The sequence below is a fragment of the Pogona vitticeps genome, chromosome 5 (genome assembly GCF_051106095.1).
Source record: "Pogona vitticeps strain Pit_001003342236 chromosome 5, PviZW2.1, whole genome shotgun sequence".
In the NCBI taxonomy this organism is placed as follows: Eukaryota; Metazoa; Chordata; class Lepidosauria; order Squamata; family Agamidae; genus Pogona; species Pogona vitticeps.
In genome coordinates this window covers 48,446,916-48,466,363 of record NC_135787.1, presented here as the reverse complement: position 1 = coordinate 48,466,363, position 19,448 = coordinate 48,446,916, and the positions used below count along the sequence as shown (strand labels likewise).

The 19,448-nt window shown below is 43.2% G+C and overlaps 1 protein-coding gene across 5 annotated transcripts in view; it reads right to left on the bottom strand.

Annotated features, from left to right (window-relative positions):
* The window catches only part of RAPGEF2 (Rap guanine nucleotide exchange factor 2), a 217,572-nt gene that overhangs the window by 133,697 nt on the left and 64,427 nt on the right, over positions 1–19,448 (bottom strand). For all 5 annotated transcript variants that reach the window (XM_020781418.3, XM_020781421.3, XM_073001508.2 and 2 more), the window contains exon 3: positions 12,895–12,951. In XM_020781418.3, coding sequence (XP_020637077.3) covers positions 12,895–12,951 — 57 coding nt within the window. The remainder of the gene's footprint in view (positions 1–12,894; positions 12,952–19,448) is intronic.

Genomic DNA, 19,448 nt, shown 5'->3' with positions numbered 1-19,448 from the left:
TGTAATTTTTTAAACAATCTATATCCTTCAATTGCTGTATTCTGGTTATGGGAGTCATCCCACCAGTTTTCAGTTATTCCTTCGCCCTCTTGAACTAAAATTTCCAATTTTTCTTGTTTGCTTCCCATACTCCTGGCATTCGCATACAGATATCAGAGATTGTGTGATTTGTGGCCTGTTTGTCTTTGTACATTTTTACGAATATTACTATTAATGTTAAGGTTATTATTGACCCCATTTGAACAGTTTAGTTTGTTCCTCTTATTGTGAGTAAGGCTTCATCTATCTTTAACTCCGTGCTTGTGTCTCCCTCCCCATTCTAATTCAGTTTAAAGCCCGCCTGATGAAGTTCTTCAGACTGTGGCCAAATACATTCCTCCCAATCTTAGTTAGGTGCAAGCCATCTCTTGCTAGCAGTCCTTCTTCCAGGAAGCTTAGCCCTTGATCCCAGAAACCAAAATCTTCACAACCTTCGTAGCCATACCTGGAGTATTTCCTTTTCTCTTCCACTTCCTAGCAATGGTAGGATGGATAAAAAAAACTATCTGGGCCACAAAGTCCTTGAGTTTCTTTCCCAGAGCTTCAAAGTCTGACGTGATTTCTTCAAAGCTCCTCTTGGCTGTATAATTTGTTCCCCCGTGGACAAGAAGAAAGAGATATGTGTCTGTGGGTTTTATAAGTGATGGCAGTCCTTCCGTCTGCTGTCTTCCTGATCTGACCTCCAGGGAGACAGCATACCTGACAAGTCAATGGATCTTCTCAGCATATTTCAGTTTCAATTCCACATGGTAGGGAGTCTTCTACTAAAACTATTCTTCTTTTTGTAGGGTGCAGGATCAGTGACTGTATTATGCTGTGCTTCAGCCCTTCCCATGTCCTCCTCCACAATGAGTTAGGAATCAAAAGGCCCTCCCAGAAATAACAGCTGCTACTTATATTGTATAGCTCTCAGCAGTAATCAGTACACTCCCCTTTCTGTTAGGCCAATCACACAGCTCTTCCTGTTAAACACAAACTCTCTCCTGTTAAGCCAAGCACACAGCTCTTAAACTGATCACATACTGCTTCTGTCTGGGCAATTCGTAGGAGTCACTCAGTCAGTCAGTCATTCGATTGATTGATTGATTGATTGATTGATTGATTGATTGATTGACTGACTGACTGACTGATTGACTGACTGATTGATTGATTGATATACCGCCCATCTAAAACATGTCTACTCTGGGTGGTTTACATATAACGTAAAAATGAACTAAGGTAAAATCCAGATTAATCACAGAGTCCAAGATGGGAAAGGAAGAAAAGAAGAAAGAGAGGGGAAAAAACAAAAGAAAAGGGCATATGCTAGGTGTGACAAACCCAGACCTACTGGGATCTGCCACACTTTCACTAAGCTGCCACCAACCATTCCCTATAAGAAGTCACACAGACCAGGGATGGATTTTCAACAAATAAAAGAATAAGGTTTATTTAAAACAACACACAGGGAAAATAAAATGATCAGGTGAATAAGATATAGTAACGTGGCTTAGTCTCATTCATACATGCATACAGTTTGGTTCACACAGAACCCTTAACTTGAAGCACAGACCCTGAACCTATCAGTTCTGGCTAACCAACAGACACCTGAACCTATCAGGTTGGTACTCTGACACACAGTAGTACCCTGTCTGACACACAGACTCCCACACCAGCTTCTTCTTCCCAGCTGCTGCTTCGTCACATCCCAGCGTCTTCCAAACTTCACCACACAGGCTTCACCTATATATACAGTACAGCCCCTCCTCCTGATGTCCCGCCTTCCACTCCCCATAGGATGGAACTTTCCCTCCAAACCCATGACAGACAGGTAACATCAGTGCTGTATGTAACACCTCCCCTCTTTATAAGTTGTTTTGTAGGGGGAAAGCTAAGGTGCTTTTTCCCAAAAAACAACCTGGATAAAACACACAACAACAGTTATACATACAATATCATACTTACTTATACTTACATGCTAAGTTAAACATTTACCATTTACATTACATCAATTTACCTTTATTCATACAAACCAAATTCAAAAAAAAACCAGGTACATTTAACCTTTTTGTCATCAATATATATACATAGTCCATGTTCTTTCGCCGTCTTCATTCTTCAGGTCTTCTTGACAAGGCGTCAGCAACACAGTTCACTGACCCTCTGACCACCTTCACTTCAAAGTCATAGTCCTGTAGGTTTAAAGCCCACCTCATAAGTTTGCTATTGTGGGTTTTCATTGTCTTTAACCATTGCAGTGGTGAATGGTCAGTGCACAGAACAAAATGTCTTCCCCAGATGTAAGGCTTGGCCTTCTGGATCGCGTAGACTATGGCCAAACACTCCTTCTCCACGGTTGCCAAATGTCTCTCACCTTTTTGAAGTTTCCTACTCAGGTAGGACACTGGATGCTGGTCACCATTCTCATCCTCCTGGCACAGAACTGCTCCTACCCCGCTGTTAGACGCATCGGTGTAGATGATGAACTCCCGGTCGAAGTCTGGAGCACGCAGCACTGGATACTGGACGAGCGCCTCCTTCAACCTCTGGAACGCCTCCTCACAGTCGCTGGTCCACGGGATGCGGTCATCAGCCTTCTTCCTCGTCAGATCGGTCAGCGGAGCCGCAATCTCGCTAAACCTCGGGATGAACTTTCTGTAGTAGCCCACCAACCCAAGAAATGATTTGACTTTCTTCTTGGTGTTGGGTCTGGGCCAATCACGAACAGCTTTTATTTTGGCCTCCAGGGGTTTTATCACTCCTCCCCCTACCATGTGACCCAAGTATTTTCTTTCTGGGATACCCAGCTGCAGTTTGCTCTCTTTGCAGGGCCTAGGCCACAGCACTTCCTCCCCTGGGTCAAAGTGCCTCTCCCTGGCTTGCTGGTCATCCCAAGCTTTCTTTCTGACCTTTTGAGCTTGCAGGGTCTCTGCTGCTAGCTCTAGGTTTCTCTTTAGGTCCTTCCTTAAAGAGTCTATATATGTCACAACGTCTTGTGGGTCATCCTGGGTGATCTGCTCCCAATTTTGTTTGATCAGATCCAGGGGCCCTTTCACCCTTCTCCCAAATAAAAGTTCAAATGGACTGAACCCGGTACTGGCTTGTGGCACTGATCGATAAGCAAACAAAAGGGATTGCAGCTTCTGGTCCCAATTGTTTGGATTCTCTGCCAAGTAAGCCCTAATCATGCGCATTAGAGTCCCATTGGACTTCTCAGTTAACCCATTACTTTCAGGATGATAGGCAGTGGTTTCCTTGTGCTTAATTCCACAGATTTGCCATAAGCGTTTCATGAGCTTTGATGTGAACGATGCTCCCAAATCTGTGATTATTTCTGAGGCAAATCCCATCCTGGACATATACCCCACCAAGGCATCTGCCACTGTGTTAGTTTCAATGTTAGTCAAGGGTATGGCTTCAGGGTACCTCGTGGCATGGTCCACAATGGTGAGAATGAACCTGTTCCCCCTCTTTGTGGCCTTGGGCAAAGGTCCCACAATATCCACCCCTATGCATTTGAACGGAGTGTCAATCACAGGCAAAGGGCACAACTTTGCTTTGGTCCTGTCGCGGCTATTCCCCTGCCTTTGACACACATCACATTGTTTACAGAACTCCCTGATCTGCTTCCCTATGTCAGGCCAGTAGAAATTCTGTGTGATTCTCTGCTGTGTTTTGTTCACCCCTAAGTGTGCAGCAAACATGTCAGAGTGCCCCCTTTGTAAGATCATGGGGCAATACTTTTCAGGTACCACCAGCTGACTTCTGATCCCATCTCCCCCTTTTGAGATATTCCTCAGGGTCTCTCTATATAAAATCCCCTTTTTCTCCAGAAATCTCACTGGGGTTTCAGGTGTTAGCTGGGCGTCAGTCACCTGTTCAAAACACTTTTGGAGAGTGGCGTCTGCCTTTTGCTCCTGTCCAAATCTGCTGTCTGTGGTTAAGGTTTCCACCACAGCTTCTGAACTCCCCTCTGCTTCCGTCTCTGGCTCATCATTACCCCCCTGAACTGTCCCCGTGGTGGCTTGTGAACGTGTAATCACTAGCACCCGTTTCACATGTTCAGCCAGGTCATTTCCCACGAGCACGGCTGCTGGCAGAGTCGATGAAATTGCTAGCCGCCAAACTCCCCTCCAGCCTTGAAAGTTGACAGGTACCTCCGCGACTGGCAGTGAGATTACCTGCCCCTCAATCCCTGCCACCTTCATGCTCTCATTTGGGATTACACATTCCCTAGGAATAATATCTGGATGGCACAGGGTCACCTGGGAACAAGTGTCCCGCAGCCCCCGATACTGACGGTCAAGTATTCCTACGTCCACCCCTGCTGTCTCAAACAACTGAGAATCTGTTCTCACCAACAGGCAGCGCCTGACCTCTACAAGAGGACCATTTTCCTCAGCCTGATCAGCAGATGTAGCTGTTCCAGATTGAGTAGCCATGGCAACAGGCTCCCTCAGGGACAATGAGCCTTGCTCTTTCTGGACACAGAACACAGCTTTTGGCTTGGTTCCACTCGAATCCTGAGGCACCATTCCTTTTAGCTGCTTTAATTTCTCACACTCTGAGATTAGATGGCCCTTTCCCTGACAGAAATAACATTTTCTGGTGTATTTTGAGTCTTTCTCATCTTTTTTTGGTTTTCCCTCCAAAATCTGAGGTCTTAGTTTCATGTCTGAGGGCTTCCCTTCACCATGGGCCCCTCCCCCTTGCTGGCTTTTCCCTGGTCCCTGAGAGTACTTGCTGTAGGTTTCTTTGGGTTTTCCTACAGATTTCTCCTCACCTAAGGGCTTTCTTATCTGGTAAATAAAATCTGCGATTTCTGCTGCTTCTGCCACAGATTTTGGTTTCCTTTCCCTCACCTGGAATTTCAGTTCCCCATGCAGGACTGAATAGAACTGTTCCAGCGCTATCAAATCTTTAAGCTGCTGAAAGGTCTCTGTTCCCTCCTGAGATAGCCATTTCTCAAGCAGCCTCACCAATTGAGCCCCCACTTGGGTAAAAGTCTGCTCTGGTTTCTTTGTGAGGGACCTGAATCTTTGCCTCAGCTGTTCCGCATTTATCCCATGTCTTGCAAACACCAGTTTTTTAAACTCTGCAAAATCTCTCATCAGTTCCTGTGGCATCTCTGAATAAACCTCAGCCAGGCTACCACTGATTACAGATCGCATGATGGTCATCTTCTCAGTTTCCCTCACTGAGAAGTCCACAAACGCTCTTTCCACTAGGGAAAAGAACACCTCAGGACAATCTCCCTTGTGGTACACAGGGAATTTCTTCAGGTCAGCTTTAGACAATTGGCCTCCCTCAGAATCCCTATTGTTATTATTGTTCTGGTTCATCATTTCCAATTTTCTTAATTCAAACGCCATTTTCTCTCTCTGCAATTCCAATTCAAATTGCCTCTGTTTCTCTCTTTCCCTTTGCTCCATTTCAAATTGCCTTTCCCTTTCTTCCCTTCTTTCTCTCTCTAATCTTTCCTCCATTTCCCTCACCCTCAGTTCATGCTGTTGGGCTAGGAGTATTTTTCTGAGTTCTGGGTTTTGTTCTCCCGTGCTGTCACCCTGCACTGAGCCAAATTCATCCTCAGAACCTTGGTCAACCTGGGGGTCTTTCACTTCACCCATTTCTGCCATCTGGCTTCGAGTCAAGGGCATAATCCCCCCTCAGAACAGGCTGCTTTAAAAAGTCAAGCCTCAAAATAAAACGACCACTTTTTTTTTCTTTTGCCTCAGAACCAGCTTTCCCTATAGATTGCTGCTGTCCTTCAGCACTACTTGCAACAGTTGCGAGCTAGAGTCTACCCCCCTCTGCTGGGCCTCTCAGCAGGCAAGCTAGCTCACTGCTATTTCACAGTTTTGCCTCAGCTTTTTCCCGCCAAAACAGGCTGCCTCAGAGCACCCTAATCTAGTCTCCCCAGTTGGCACGTTCTTCTACTAGCGCACCTCCCCGTGAGGTACACCTAGAAGATTACCTACGCGCCTCAGATTGTCCCTGACTAGACCCCCCTTGCTCTGGGCACACTTGCCAAGGCTTTGCTGTACCACTGGACAACTGGACCAGTCGTATCCCACACGCTGGACACCAATCAATGTGACAAAACCAGACCTACTGGGATCTGCCACACTTTCACTAAGCTGCCACCAACCATTCCCTATAAGAAGTCACACAGACCAGGGATGGATTTTCAACAAATAAAAGAATAAGGTTTATTTAAAACAACACACAGGGAAAATAAAATGATCAGGTGAATAAGATATAGTAACGTGGCTTAGTCTCATTCATACATGCATACAGTTTGGTTCACACAGAACCCTTAACTTGAAGCACAGACCCTGAACCTATCAGTTCTGGCTAACCAACAGACACCTGAACCTATCAGGTTGGTACTCTGACACACAGTAGTACCCTGTCTGACACACAGACTCCCACACCAGCTTCTTCTTCCCAGCTGCTGCTTCGTCACATCCCAGCGTCTTCCAAACTTCACCACACAGGCTTCACCTATATATACAGTACAGCCCCTCCTCCTGATGTCCCGCCTTCCACTCCCCATAGGATGGAACTTTCCCTCCAAACCCATGACAGACAGGTAACATCAGTGCTGTATGTAACACTAGGTAACGGCTGTAGGGAAGGCCTGCCTGTATAGCCATATCTTCAAGTTAGTCTTGAAGGCCCTCAGCAAGGGAGCCAGGTGGATCTCTACAGGTAACTTGTTCCAGAAGCGAGAGGCCACTGCCAAGAAGGCCCGATTTCTGTTTTTTTCCCACCAGGCTTCTCTTGGTGTTAAGCCCCTCAGCCACCCCGCCTGACTGGAGCAGATGATATGAGTAGAACTGGACAGAAGAAGGCACTCTGCCAGGTATCGAGGGCCTAAACCATTAAGGGCTTTATATGTAATGGTTAGCACCTTGAAATCAATGCGGAAGTGATTAGGTAGGCAGTGTAAGGTGGCCTTACAAACACAAACACTCTTTTCCAACAACACAAGAGGCGACTCTATACATGAAAATCACCAGATGGGCAATACTGAAATCAGATTGATTATATTCTCTGCAGCCAAAGATGGGGAAGCTCTATACAGTCAGCAAAAACAAGACCTGGAGCTGATTGTGGCTCTGATCATCAGCTTATCATAGCAAAATTCAAGGTTAAACTAAAGAGAGTACGAAAAACCACTAGGCTCCTCAGGTATAATCTAAACCAAATCCCTTATGAATACACAGTGGAATTGAAAAACAGATTTAAGGAACTCGATTTGGTGGACAGAGTGCCTGAAGAACTTTGGATAGAGTCTCGTAACATTGTACAGGAGGCAGCAACAAAAACCATCCCAAAGAAAAGGAAATGCAAGAAAGCAAAGTGGCTGTCCAACGTGGCCTTACAAATAACAGGGAAGAGAAGGGAAACAAAATGCAAGGGAGATAGGAAAAGTGACAGAAAATTGAATGCAGACTTCCAAAGAATAGCAAAGAGAGACAAGAGGGTATTCTTAAATGAACAATACAAAGAAACAGAGGAAAATAACAGAAAAGGAAAAACAAGAGATCTGTTCAGGAAAAGTGGAGATATTAGAGGAACATTTTGTGCAAAGATGGACATGATAATGGACAAAAATAGTAGGGACCTAACAGCAGCAGAAGACATCAAGAAAAGGTGGAAAGAATACACAGAGGAATTATATCAGAAAGATTTGGATATCCCGGACAACCCAGACAATGTAGTTGCTGACCTTGAGCCAGACATCCTGGAGAGTGAAGTCAAGTGGGCCTTAGAAAGCATGCCTAACAACAAGGCCAGTGGAGGTGATGACATTCCAGTTGAACTATTTAAAATCTTAAAAGATGATGCTGTTAAGGAGCTACTCTCAATATGCCAGCAAGTTTGGAAAACTCAACAGTGGCCAGAGGATTGGAAAAGATCGGTCTACATCCCAATCCCAAAGAAAGGCAGTGCCAAAGAATGCTCCAACTACCGTACAATTGCACTCATTTCACACACTAGCAAGGTTATGCTCAAAATCCTGCAAGGTAGGCTTCAGCAGTATGTGAACCGAAAACTCCCAGAAGTACAAGCTGGATTCCGAAGAGGCAGAGGAACTAGAGACCAAATTGCTAACATGCGCTGGATTATGGAGAAAGCCAGAGAGTTCCAGAAAAATATCTACTTCTGCTTCATTGACTATGCAAAAGCCTTTGACTGTGTGGACCACAGCAAACTGTGGCAAGTCCTTAAAGAAATGGGAGTGCCTGACCACCTTACCTATCTCCTGAGAAACCTATATGTGGGACAGGAAGCAACAGTTAGAACTGGATATGGAACAACTGATTGGTTCAAAATTGGGAAAGGAGTACGACATGGCTGTATATTGTTCCCCAGCTTATTTAACTTACAGTGGTGCCTCACTTAGCGATTGCCTCGTTTAACGATGTATTCACTTAGCAATGAGGTTTTTGGAGTGATCTTGCACTCTGTTTAGCAATGTTTCCTATGGGGAAATTTCGCATAGCGATGTTCGGGACCTTGCTTTGCTTAGAGATGACAGTTTAGGTCCCTCTGTTTCGCTTAGCGATGTCCGTTTTCGCTATTTTAAGTGTGTTTTAAAATGTTCAAAAACTGTTTATAATGCAGCTGTCAAATGTACAGTTCAATGCATTCCAATGGGGGAAAAAATTCACCAAAATTAATGAAGACTCAGAACAAAGCCAAAATAAGTTTGCAAAGGTTTTACAAGGTGCACGAATGATTCCAAGCATTTTAAACAGTTTTTGAACATTTTAAGACACTTTAAAAATAGCGAAAACGGACCTGTCAAAACCATTGAAATGCATTGAAACCTATTCAATGCATTCCAACGGGGGAACCGCATTTCGCTTAGTGATGTTTCCTATGGCAATTTTCGTTTAAGGACGGTAATCTGTTCCCATTGGAACAGATTATTCGGTTTTCAATGCATTCCTATGAGAAATGGTGTTTCGCTTAGCGATGTTTTCCCATAGCGATTTTTTTGGGAACCAATTAACATCTTTAAGCGAGGCATCACTGTATATGTAGAATACATCATGCGGAAGGCTGGACTGGAGGAATCCCAAACTGGAATTAAGATTGCCGGAAGAAATATCAACAACCTCCAATATGCAGATGATACCACTCTGATGGCAGAAAGTGAGGAGGAATTAAAGAACCTTGTAATGAGGGTGAAAGAGGAGAGTGCAAAAAACAGCCTGAAACTCAATATAAAAAAAACTAAGATCATGGCCACAGGTCCCATCACCTCCTGGGAAATAGAAGGGGAAGATATGGAGGCAGTGGCACATTTTATTTTCCTGGGCTCCATGATCACTGCAGATGGAGACAGCAGCCACAAAACTAAAAGACACCTGCTTCTTGGGAGGAAAGCGATGACAAACCTTGACAGCATCTTAAAAAGCAGAGACATCACCTTGCCAACAAAAGTCCGAATAGTCAAAGCTATGGTTTTTCCTGTCGTGATGTATGGAAGTGAGAGCTGGACCATAAAGAAGGCTGACTATCGAAGAATTGATGCCTTTGAATTGTGGTGTGGAGGAGGATCTTGAGAGTTCCCTGGACTGCAAGGAGAACAAACCTATCAATTCTAAAGGAAATCAACCCTGAGTGCTCACTGGAAGGACAGATCCTGAAGTTGAGGCTCCAGTACTTTGGCCATCTCATGAGAAGAGAAGACTCCTTGGAAAAGACCTTGATGTTAGGAAAGTGTGATGGCAAGAGGAGAAGGGGACAACAGAGGATGAGATGGCTGGACAGTGTCTGCGAAGCAACCAACATGAACTTGACACAACTACGGGAAGCAGTGGAAGATAGGAGGGCCTGGCGTGCTCTGGTCAATGGGGTCACGAAGAGTCGACACGACTAAACGACTAAACAACGACGTAAGGTGGCCAAGGTGGAGGAAGTATGATGAAATCTTTTCACCACTGTTAATAGCCTGGCCACTGTGTTCTGGACTATCTGGAGTTTCCGCATGAGTCTCAAAGTAAGCCCCATCTAGAGAGTGTTGCAGTAGTCTATTCTTAGGACTACAAGCACATGGAGCAGCATGGTGAGCGCCCTGCATCTAGATAGGGATGCAGCTAGGCGAACCGCTGAAGATGTAAATGGGCAGACCAAACCACGGATGCTACCTGGGTCTCCATGGTAAGCAACAGGTCAAGATGGACCCCCAGACTGCAAACTGAATTCTTTGTGATGAGAGTCACCACCCCCCCAAAAAAGAGAGGGAGTTCCCCAAACCACTGACATGGGGGCCACCCACCCACAGCACCTCTCTGTTGTCCAAGTTCAACCTTAGTCCCTTCGGCTGCATCCACTGCAGAACGGCCTCCAGGAAGCACCCAAGGAATGGAACGGCAGCCACTGCAGATGGGAAAAAGGAGATGTAGAGCTAGGTATCATCAGCATATTGGTGACATGAAGCTCCACATCCCCAGATGGAACCCCCCACCCCAGTCTCATATAGATGTTAAACAGCATTGGGGAGATGATCGAACCCTGCAGGACCCTACAACTGAGGGACCACGGGGCCGATACATTCTCCCCAAGCTGAACTCTCTGGGGACGGCCCTCCAAGAAGTACTGGAGCCAAGTGAGAGCAAGGCCACCAATCCCCAACTCGTAGAGCCTCCCCAGGAGGCTAAAAAACACACTCACCTCTCTGCCTTTATCTCCTCTGTCTCCCCTTCCTCCAGTAGAGCTTTCCTTCCTACCTTTCCTTCCTCTCTCTCCCCTGGGAAACTCCTGTTTGCTCACTCTAGTTGTGACCTCCCTGGGGGTCTTGCTTGGGGACATCCTATTGGTAAATGGTGAACCACTGTGAGAAATCAGATGATTAACTAGGTCTTTGGACCAATCCAATAGGATTCGAAATTGAGGTTTCCATTTCTTCTGATCCACAAAACACATAAACAGCTTCCTGCAGACACTTTGATTCCCATAAAATTCTTTTCACTAGACTGTTTCTGAACTCCATTCAACTGTATATTTTATTTTTCTGTTCTTTGTTTCAAATATTCCCTCCACCATTTAACTGTTTACCTTTTCTTCTTCATTTTAAGCTCCTAATTCACTTTAAATCACATAGCAGTCCACCCAGGTCACTCTCTCCTCTATTTCATTGTATTCCCATATCAATTCTCTTTGTTCTCTCTTAAAGCCTCATATCCTTTATGCTATATCTAACCCTTCCCTTCCTGATTCTTTTAGAAAGCACTTCCCTTGGCCTTTGACTTCCTTCCTTCTTCTTTTTTAAAAAAAGCATTTTTTTCAAGAATCGTCTTCCAAGTTTATCCTTGCTAATGTTAACATTCCCTACTCTTGCCTTTCCATGAGTTACCAGCATATTCTTTTATCTACCTTTTTATTTCAACATAAAAAGAGGCTTCTAGCTAATTTCTCTGCATGCTAATTTAGTGATAAATCCCACCTAGTTTAACAGAATGTTCCTCACAATTAAGGGTGCAGAAGAGAGAGGGCATGGTTCCTTAGTACTGATATATTATGTTTTGCATGAAGGGTGATAAATGGATTCTAACACTCACAAACAAACAAAAAAACAGGCCAGTCAATAATTTATAGCTTGATCACACTAAGAGCTAGTTTTGAAGAGTGAGCCTCAGGACTTACTAAAGGGCAGTGAAGAGAACAAAACATTCTGAAATGTTCATAGTCAAAACATGTAGGAGCAGAAGGCATGATGTGTTATTCTGTCAGTATATCTAGAATGTGACCCACAAAACAATTCAACTGACACTTAAGAACTGTACAATGGGATCAAGCCAGAATTTGTGATTTGTATGTCATGCTGTGCTCAGCCCGTACTTTCATGAAATCCCTAAGCTAAATCTGTAATGAACAGGTCAGCCAAATGCCACAAAACTGCCTGGTGGAAAATTAGTTAGATAAACCGACAGAAACTCAAAACAGCCAAATTCTCCCCCCCCCCCCAACTTATCTAGCAGTGATGTAAACTGCAGGAAAAAAAACCAGAAAAAAATAAGCACCCTTTTAAGATGTTTCAGTTCTCAAATACCTGATTTCAGAAAGTATCCAAATATTTCTTTAAGTATTATGGACTGTAAAATAACCATGTATACTAAATTGCAGTCAAAATTGCATATACATATCTGTCTTCCTAAAGCTGACAAAAGACCATCTGTACCAAAAAAAGCAATATAGAAGCAGTATTAAGACCACAACACAGAATGTCATTAGTTAGACAGCATTCCTTTAATTCACCATAGATGTGATAAATTACTGCCTCTATACAGTGGTGCCTCGCTTGACGATGTTAATTCATTCCAGTGAAATCGCTGTAAAGCGAAAACGTCATCAAACGAAATTTTAAAAACCACTGAAACTCATTGAAAACCGTTCAATGCATTCCAATGGGCTGAATACCTGATCGTCCAGGGAACATCCTCCATACGGCGGCCATTTTTGGTGCCTGTAAAGCGAGGAATCCTTCCTAGAAAACAGCGGCGGGCCATTTTCTTCAGCTGGTGGCCATTTTTAACCCCAACGATCAGCTGTTTGCTGATCGTCGTAAAGCGAAAATCAGTTCCCGAAGCAGGGAACCGATCATCACACAGCAAAAAAAAACCATTTAAAACATTGTTTTGCAATTGCAAAAACGTCAACGTAAAGCGGATTCATCGTACAGCGGGGTAATCATCCAGCGGGGCGCGACTAATTTTATGTCAGCATGGGAAAATTGTGTGGATGGCACCCTCCTTCCCACCCCAACTCAGGATGATAGGATGATATCAGAGACCACAAAATGCAAATCTGCAAGTTTGTTAATATACAGGGTTTAAAAATAAAGGCAGCCACACTCACTAGTACAGAACTTCATTTGCTTCATGCCTCTCATATCTCACTGTTTCGCACATCATTCTGTAAAAAAAGAAAAAGAAAAAGCATTTATAACTAAAATCTTAATTCATTATAGCTTAAACTATTTAATATTCATTTTCATGGTGGTGTTTAGCCTTTAATCTTATTTAAATTCATTTACAATTTCTCATGAATCTGTGCACTATTAGTAATTGACGTTACAGTTAACAGTTCAATAAAGCAGCATACATCACTGTAATTAATATTGTTGTGCTTTAGTACATCTTTTACACACTTATCAGAACAGAAGTGCAGAAAACAAATGTTATCAATAACTGATTTCAGAAATAAATATTGTTACTGTCCTCACATAAAATTATTTTACTGTGTCATCAGGAAAACTGTAACCATTTTTAAGGTATCATATATTTTATCAATAGTTTAAAGTTAAATGGTCAGCTTACTGAATGGATGATAAATTCTTTGCCTTATGATATTATTTAAAGCAAAAATTCAGAACTTTGTAACAACTTTGATTAGACCTACTAAAATGTTCCCATGATGAGAGGTTTTGAGTTCTGCGGAGCTATCTATTAGGCTTGATTGTACAAGGTTACGAACCAGAGAAGATTCTGAAGTCCGGTTTCATGTACTGGCCACTGCATCCGTGTCATTCAATTGCACACAGACTGGCAGGACCATCTCAATGGTCATGTCTCACTATGTCTCTGCTATAAGCAAAGTCAAGAGTCTGTGAGCTTCATGAGAAAAAAACGATAACTAGTCTGAGTCTCAGCCAGTCCTTTCCTCTCTTCAATGATGATGGAGGTAAATAAACCATTGACTGTGCATTCCAGCAAGCTGAAAATTTGAACACCTCTTCTTTTCACTGAGAAAATGAAACCTTTGGTTCAATTTTGCAGTTACAGAGACATGCTAGACTGTTCGATATCTTCCTTGTTCCCTACTTTTGGATTCTGGTGGCTTCTCCATTCTCTAATTTCTGTACCACCCTGTCAGACACTCTGGAGATAATACTTTTGAACCTTTTTGTGGTCATAATAAAAGTTATTACCCAAACCTTATTTTTATTTTTAGTTACGCACTGTATAATTCATTTTGTTTCCTTTCTGGTATTTAAAGCAAATTAGAGATATAAGAACAACAATGAATTATTTGAAAGGAGTTGAGAATTGTGTGCAGAAATGTGTGGTGGCAACAGGTAAAACAACAAAGATATCAAAAACCTAAAGAAACTCAACTGGGCAAAACATTAAAACATCTTGAATAGCATCAAACCTGACATTCCATATATTGGCAGGGCAAATCTCCATTTCTAAGCAAAGGTGTATCCCTGATGTCACTGTACATGTGCATTACTTTTGTACATATATATTATTTGTGTATAAGTTTACATATGAAGAGGTATTTATTTATATAATCCCAGAAAACAAATCATATGGAATAATTATACTAAAATGCAAATACATAAAGTGTTCAGATACTTCAGACTGTCTGAAAAGAGGGAACAATCTAAATATAAAATGGGGCATTTTATTTCCAGTTATAAACAGTGAAGTAGTTCAGTTAATAGCAGAGGAACTGTGGCATGTTTATGCAAACCAAGCCTAAAAATGGGAAGGATAACTGGAGGACAGAATTAAAGAGATATGGCAGATTGACTTAGACTCCAATTTCTATTTTGTTGAAATAAATACTTCATCTTCAGTTTCAAGGAGACTTGAATTCATTAGGGCTTTTCTACTGCAGACAATTCTTTCAACTCACCTGTGAGTTTCAAATCACATATTAGCACTGGAAAAAGTGACTCACTATTTCAGCTCTCAGTCAAAAGGTTTATCAAAGATGAACAAGCAGGTTTAAGCTTTTGGGATTTTTGAGAGAAACTAAGGATTCTCCATTGTCACTTCTATCAACTTCTCCAGCCCTAAGGATCACTTTTATGCCACTAGACTTACTTTGATTGTTCCTATGAGCTCCAGATCATATGATCAGCCTATTAAAAATCTAAAACAGTAAGGTAATTATGGTGGGAAAGGACAAATTTCTGCCTGGACTTTTGTGAATGTTTTTCATATCTTAATAATCATGGCTCCAGAGCTGAAGCAAGGAGAAAAAAGTATAAAAATACAGGGAGAAATAAAAATAATTCTGTATGTGTTTTTCATCTTATATTTCAAAAATCATGTAAAGAAATCAGTGAAACATATCAGTTGTACAAGTCTCTCATGGCTTAACACAACAAGTATAAATGTAAAGAAAGGATAAAAGGAAAAGGAAATAAAGTGCCACTGGAGTATGTTTTAAATTTTGTTTTCAAGCTGTCCAGAAAGGTAAGATGTACCAAGACAGATATATGAAAAGAGAGGTTAGTTACCTGTAACCATGGTCCTTCGAGTGGTCCTCTGTGAATCCACACAAATGGGTTAATTCTGCACCTGTGCAGGACCTCTCAGAAGTTTCTAGAGCTTAAAGAGATGTGATTAGTGGGACATTACCCCGTGGAGCGCATGCTCTGCCTACCTTAAGTCCCCTCAAGTTCTGAAAAAGTCTGCCACTGTCAGAAAAATAGATGGAGACAACAATGTGACCGACAGTGGGGAAGATGGGCAGGATGTATGGATTCACAGAGGATCACTTAAAGAACCATGGTTATAGGTAAGTAATCTCTCTTGCTTCTTTGTGGTCTCTGTGAATGCATACAAATGGATGACTAACAAGCTCACTTACTGGTTGGGTGGGACGTAACGTTAGAAAGGAGGTAAGAACAGTTCTGCCAAAGGCAGCATAATTCTCTGTTTGGATGCCCAGCTGATAATGGGGCACAGAGGTTGAGGGAATTGACTAGGTAGCCACTTGACAGATGTGGGAGACATCTATGCCACATTGGAAGGCAGTAGAAATGGAAACAGCCCTGGTGGAGTAGGCTTTGAGAGTATCAGGAGGTGGTTTACCTGCCAGCTCAAAGGCCAAGGTGATGACCTGAACTATCCATCTGGATAGAGTCTGTGATGAAGCTGGAGAGCCCTTACGAGGGCCATGAAAACAAATGAAGAGGCAAGGAGATTTCCTAAAGGACATAGTCCTGTCAACGTACAATGCTAAGGAGCAATGAATATCTAAGGTATGGAGCATGCTTTCAAGGTCCAATGCTGGAGATGAGAATAGGGGATCAAAGGATCAAAGATTGGTTTAAATGAAATTCCGAGACGTCTTTGGGCAGAAAAAAGACATCCGGATAAAGGGTGACCTTATCTGGGTGGAACTGGAGATATGATGGGTCCGCTCTGAGGGCTGCTGGCCCGTCCGGCTGATGTTATGGCTACTAGGAATAAGGTCTTCAGAGAAAGAAGTTTGAAGTTGGTACTAGCCAGAGGTTCAAAGGGGGGCTGGGTGAGGGCATTGAGAACTACTTGGAGTGACCACTGCGGAAGTGGAGGTAGTTGAGGAGGACAGATGTTATTAAGTCCTTTAAGAAATTTCTTTAAAGTGGGATGAGAAAAAAGCCGAGCAGATTGGGAATCTGATGGCTGATGGGCTATGATAGCAGCCATGTACACTTTCAAGGTGGAGTGAGACAGGCCCATGTGGAAAAAGTGCAAAAGAAAAGTGAGCAGTGTCTTTAGAGAGGCCAGTGATGTTGGGAGTCCTTTGGAAGCAGCAAAGGCAGGAAAAGTCTTCCATTTGAAGCTATAAAGAAGCTGAGTGGAAGGTTTTCAAGATTTGTCCAAAACGGCTTTTATTGAGAATCCTCCATGCTGTGAATTTGAAGGACTTTAAGTCAAGGTGATGAACCCTGCCATTGGGATTGATGGAACAGGTCCGCTGTTGAGGCAACCAAGAGGTGAGAAGGATGGCATTAGGCAGGAATTGGCAAAGTCTGATTACTGTGACCTGGATGAGTGGAACTGGTGGGAAAAGGTACAGAAGGCCGGTCCCCCAGTCAATCATGAAAGCATCTCCTAGGGAGTTCTTGCCCGTCTCAGCTCGAGAGCAGTATTGGATGCATTTCAAATTTTTGTGAGTAGTGAAGACGTTGATGGTAGGAACATTCCACCAATGGCAAAGTTGAGCAAATACAGTATTGCCTAGAGTCCACTCATGTGTTGTGGTGGTAAGATGGCTGAGGTGGTCTGCTCGACAGTTCTCTTGTGTGGCAACGTGGACCGTGACCGGAAAGATGTGGTGGATGAAACACCATTACCAGAAATGAACTACTAAGTACAGTAGAGAAAGAGTGTGTCTCCTTGTTTGTTTACATAATATAGGGCTGTCATGTTGTCCGTGGCTAATTGGACAGCATATCCTGTAATAAGTGGCTGGAAAGAATGGAAGGACTTGATTATTGCTAAAAGTTGTGTATTGTTCTTTTCTTGTCCATAGAGCATGAATTCTGTGGCCTTGACAGTGCGCTCCCCATCCTGAAGGGCTAGCATCAGTGGTGACCTGGACCATAAGTCAAAGAGGAGTGAAATGTTGTCCAATGAGAAGATGCGGGAGGAAGGTCCACCAGGTGAGTAGATGAGCTAATTCTATGGATAAAATTGGCAGTAGCTGAACATGCCCTAAAACAAGCTGGACATGAAATTCTATTTCAAAATACACTGGTGCCTCGCTTAACAAGCGCACCGTTTAACAACGAATCCGCATAGCGATGCTTTTTTGTGATCGCTAATGCAATCACATTGCGATGATTCCAATGGGTGAAAATCGCATTGCGATGTTCTAAAAACAGCTGATCAGCAGTTCCAAAATGGCCGCCAGAAGAATAAAATGGCCGCCCGCAGCATTTTCGCGCCCTGCCCTCGCTTACCGAGGCGGCGAAAATGGTGGCCGGATGGGGAATCTTCGCTTACCGGTGAGTTTTCGCCCCATAGGAACGCATTAAACGGAGTTTGATGCATTTCTATGGGGTTTTACATTCCATATAGTGATGTTTCCAGATAGCGACGTTAATCCTCAAACGGATTAACATCGCTATGCGGGGCACCACTGTACTGAAATACTGGACAACAATCATTACGTTAGACTGCACAGGGAAGCCACTGAAATCCACAAACACCAGCAGAACTTCAACAAAACGAAGAACGTTTGAAACTCAATAAAATTTGACTCCCAGCTCTGAAAAATATAGCGTGCAAAAGGTCAACAAACACTACCCAGCAACAAGGACCAGTGCTCACTACACACAAAAGACCAGGTAACGACACCTATCAATCACAGTGACAGATAATCTCTCCTCCTTATCACAACAATACATCCACAACAAAAACACACTGATCATCATAATCACCCATCTCCTGAAAAGGACAAAAGCTGATCTCACAGCCATAAATACTCAACTCCCAAACAAACTGCACCAGATAACAGAGTGCTGTCCTCTAAAGATGCCAGCCACAGAGACTGGCAAAACGTTAGGAAGAACAACCTGCAGAACATGGCCAAAGAGCCCGAAAATCCACAACAACCATCTCTCAATACTCTTAGACATTTGGACAGAGGGTCGGTCATTGGGTCGAACAGGGAAAGGTACCGGGATTGGAGGGACATCATCTTAAGTCTGGCATGTTGAATGATGGAAGTGGTGGAAGACATGAGTACGAGGAGATGTTGAGTTCAATGTGCTGATATCAAGGCAAGGGGCTGAAAGGACTGGATTGCTGCATTCAGTTTAGCTATCCATTCCGGAAGTAGGAAAGTCTTCACTTAGGATGAGTTAAGATATGCTCCTATATAAGCTGCAGTTTGCAATGGTTTGAGACGAGATCTGGTGAAGTTGACTTTGAGTCGGAGGTTTTCTAGTGTGTCAAGGGTGATATGAGTATGTGTACTGCAAGCTAAAACTGTGCTCACGACCTGGGGTTCAAATCCCAGGTAGCCGGCTCAAGGTTGACTCAGCCTTCCATCCTTCCGAGGTCGGTAAAATGAGTACCCAGCTTGCTGGGTGGGCAATGTGTAGCCTGTATAATTAAAAATTGTAAACCGCCCGGAGAGTGCTTGTAGCGCTATGGGGCGGTATATAAGTCCAATAAATAAATAAATAAATAAATAAATAAATAATGAACCATGGTAGGAGTCTGAAACGATTAGCCAATCATCGATGTAAAAACAGTGATGCCTTGTAGGCGGAGATGTGCCACGACTGGAGCAAGGCATTTGGTAAAAGTCCATGATGCAGTGGATAGGCTAAATAGAAGGGAACAGAATTGGTACACAGTGCCGTTGAAGTGGAACCGAAGGTATTTCTGGTGGCATGGATGTACAGAAATATGGAAGTACGCATCCTGAAGATCAATCACCATGAACCAGTCTCCATGTGAAAGGAGAGGAATAACAGTATCAAGTGTAACCATTCTGAAATGTCTGGGTTGAATGTATTTGTTGAGATGTCCGAGGTCGAGGATGGGACAGAGTCGTCCATCTTTCTTCGGGACTGTGAAGTAGCGGGAGTAGAAACCGTCTTGGAGATCAGAAGGTGGAACTATGATGATAGCATGTTTTTGAAGGTGGAGAAGGACTTCTTCTCTAAGGGCCAA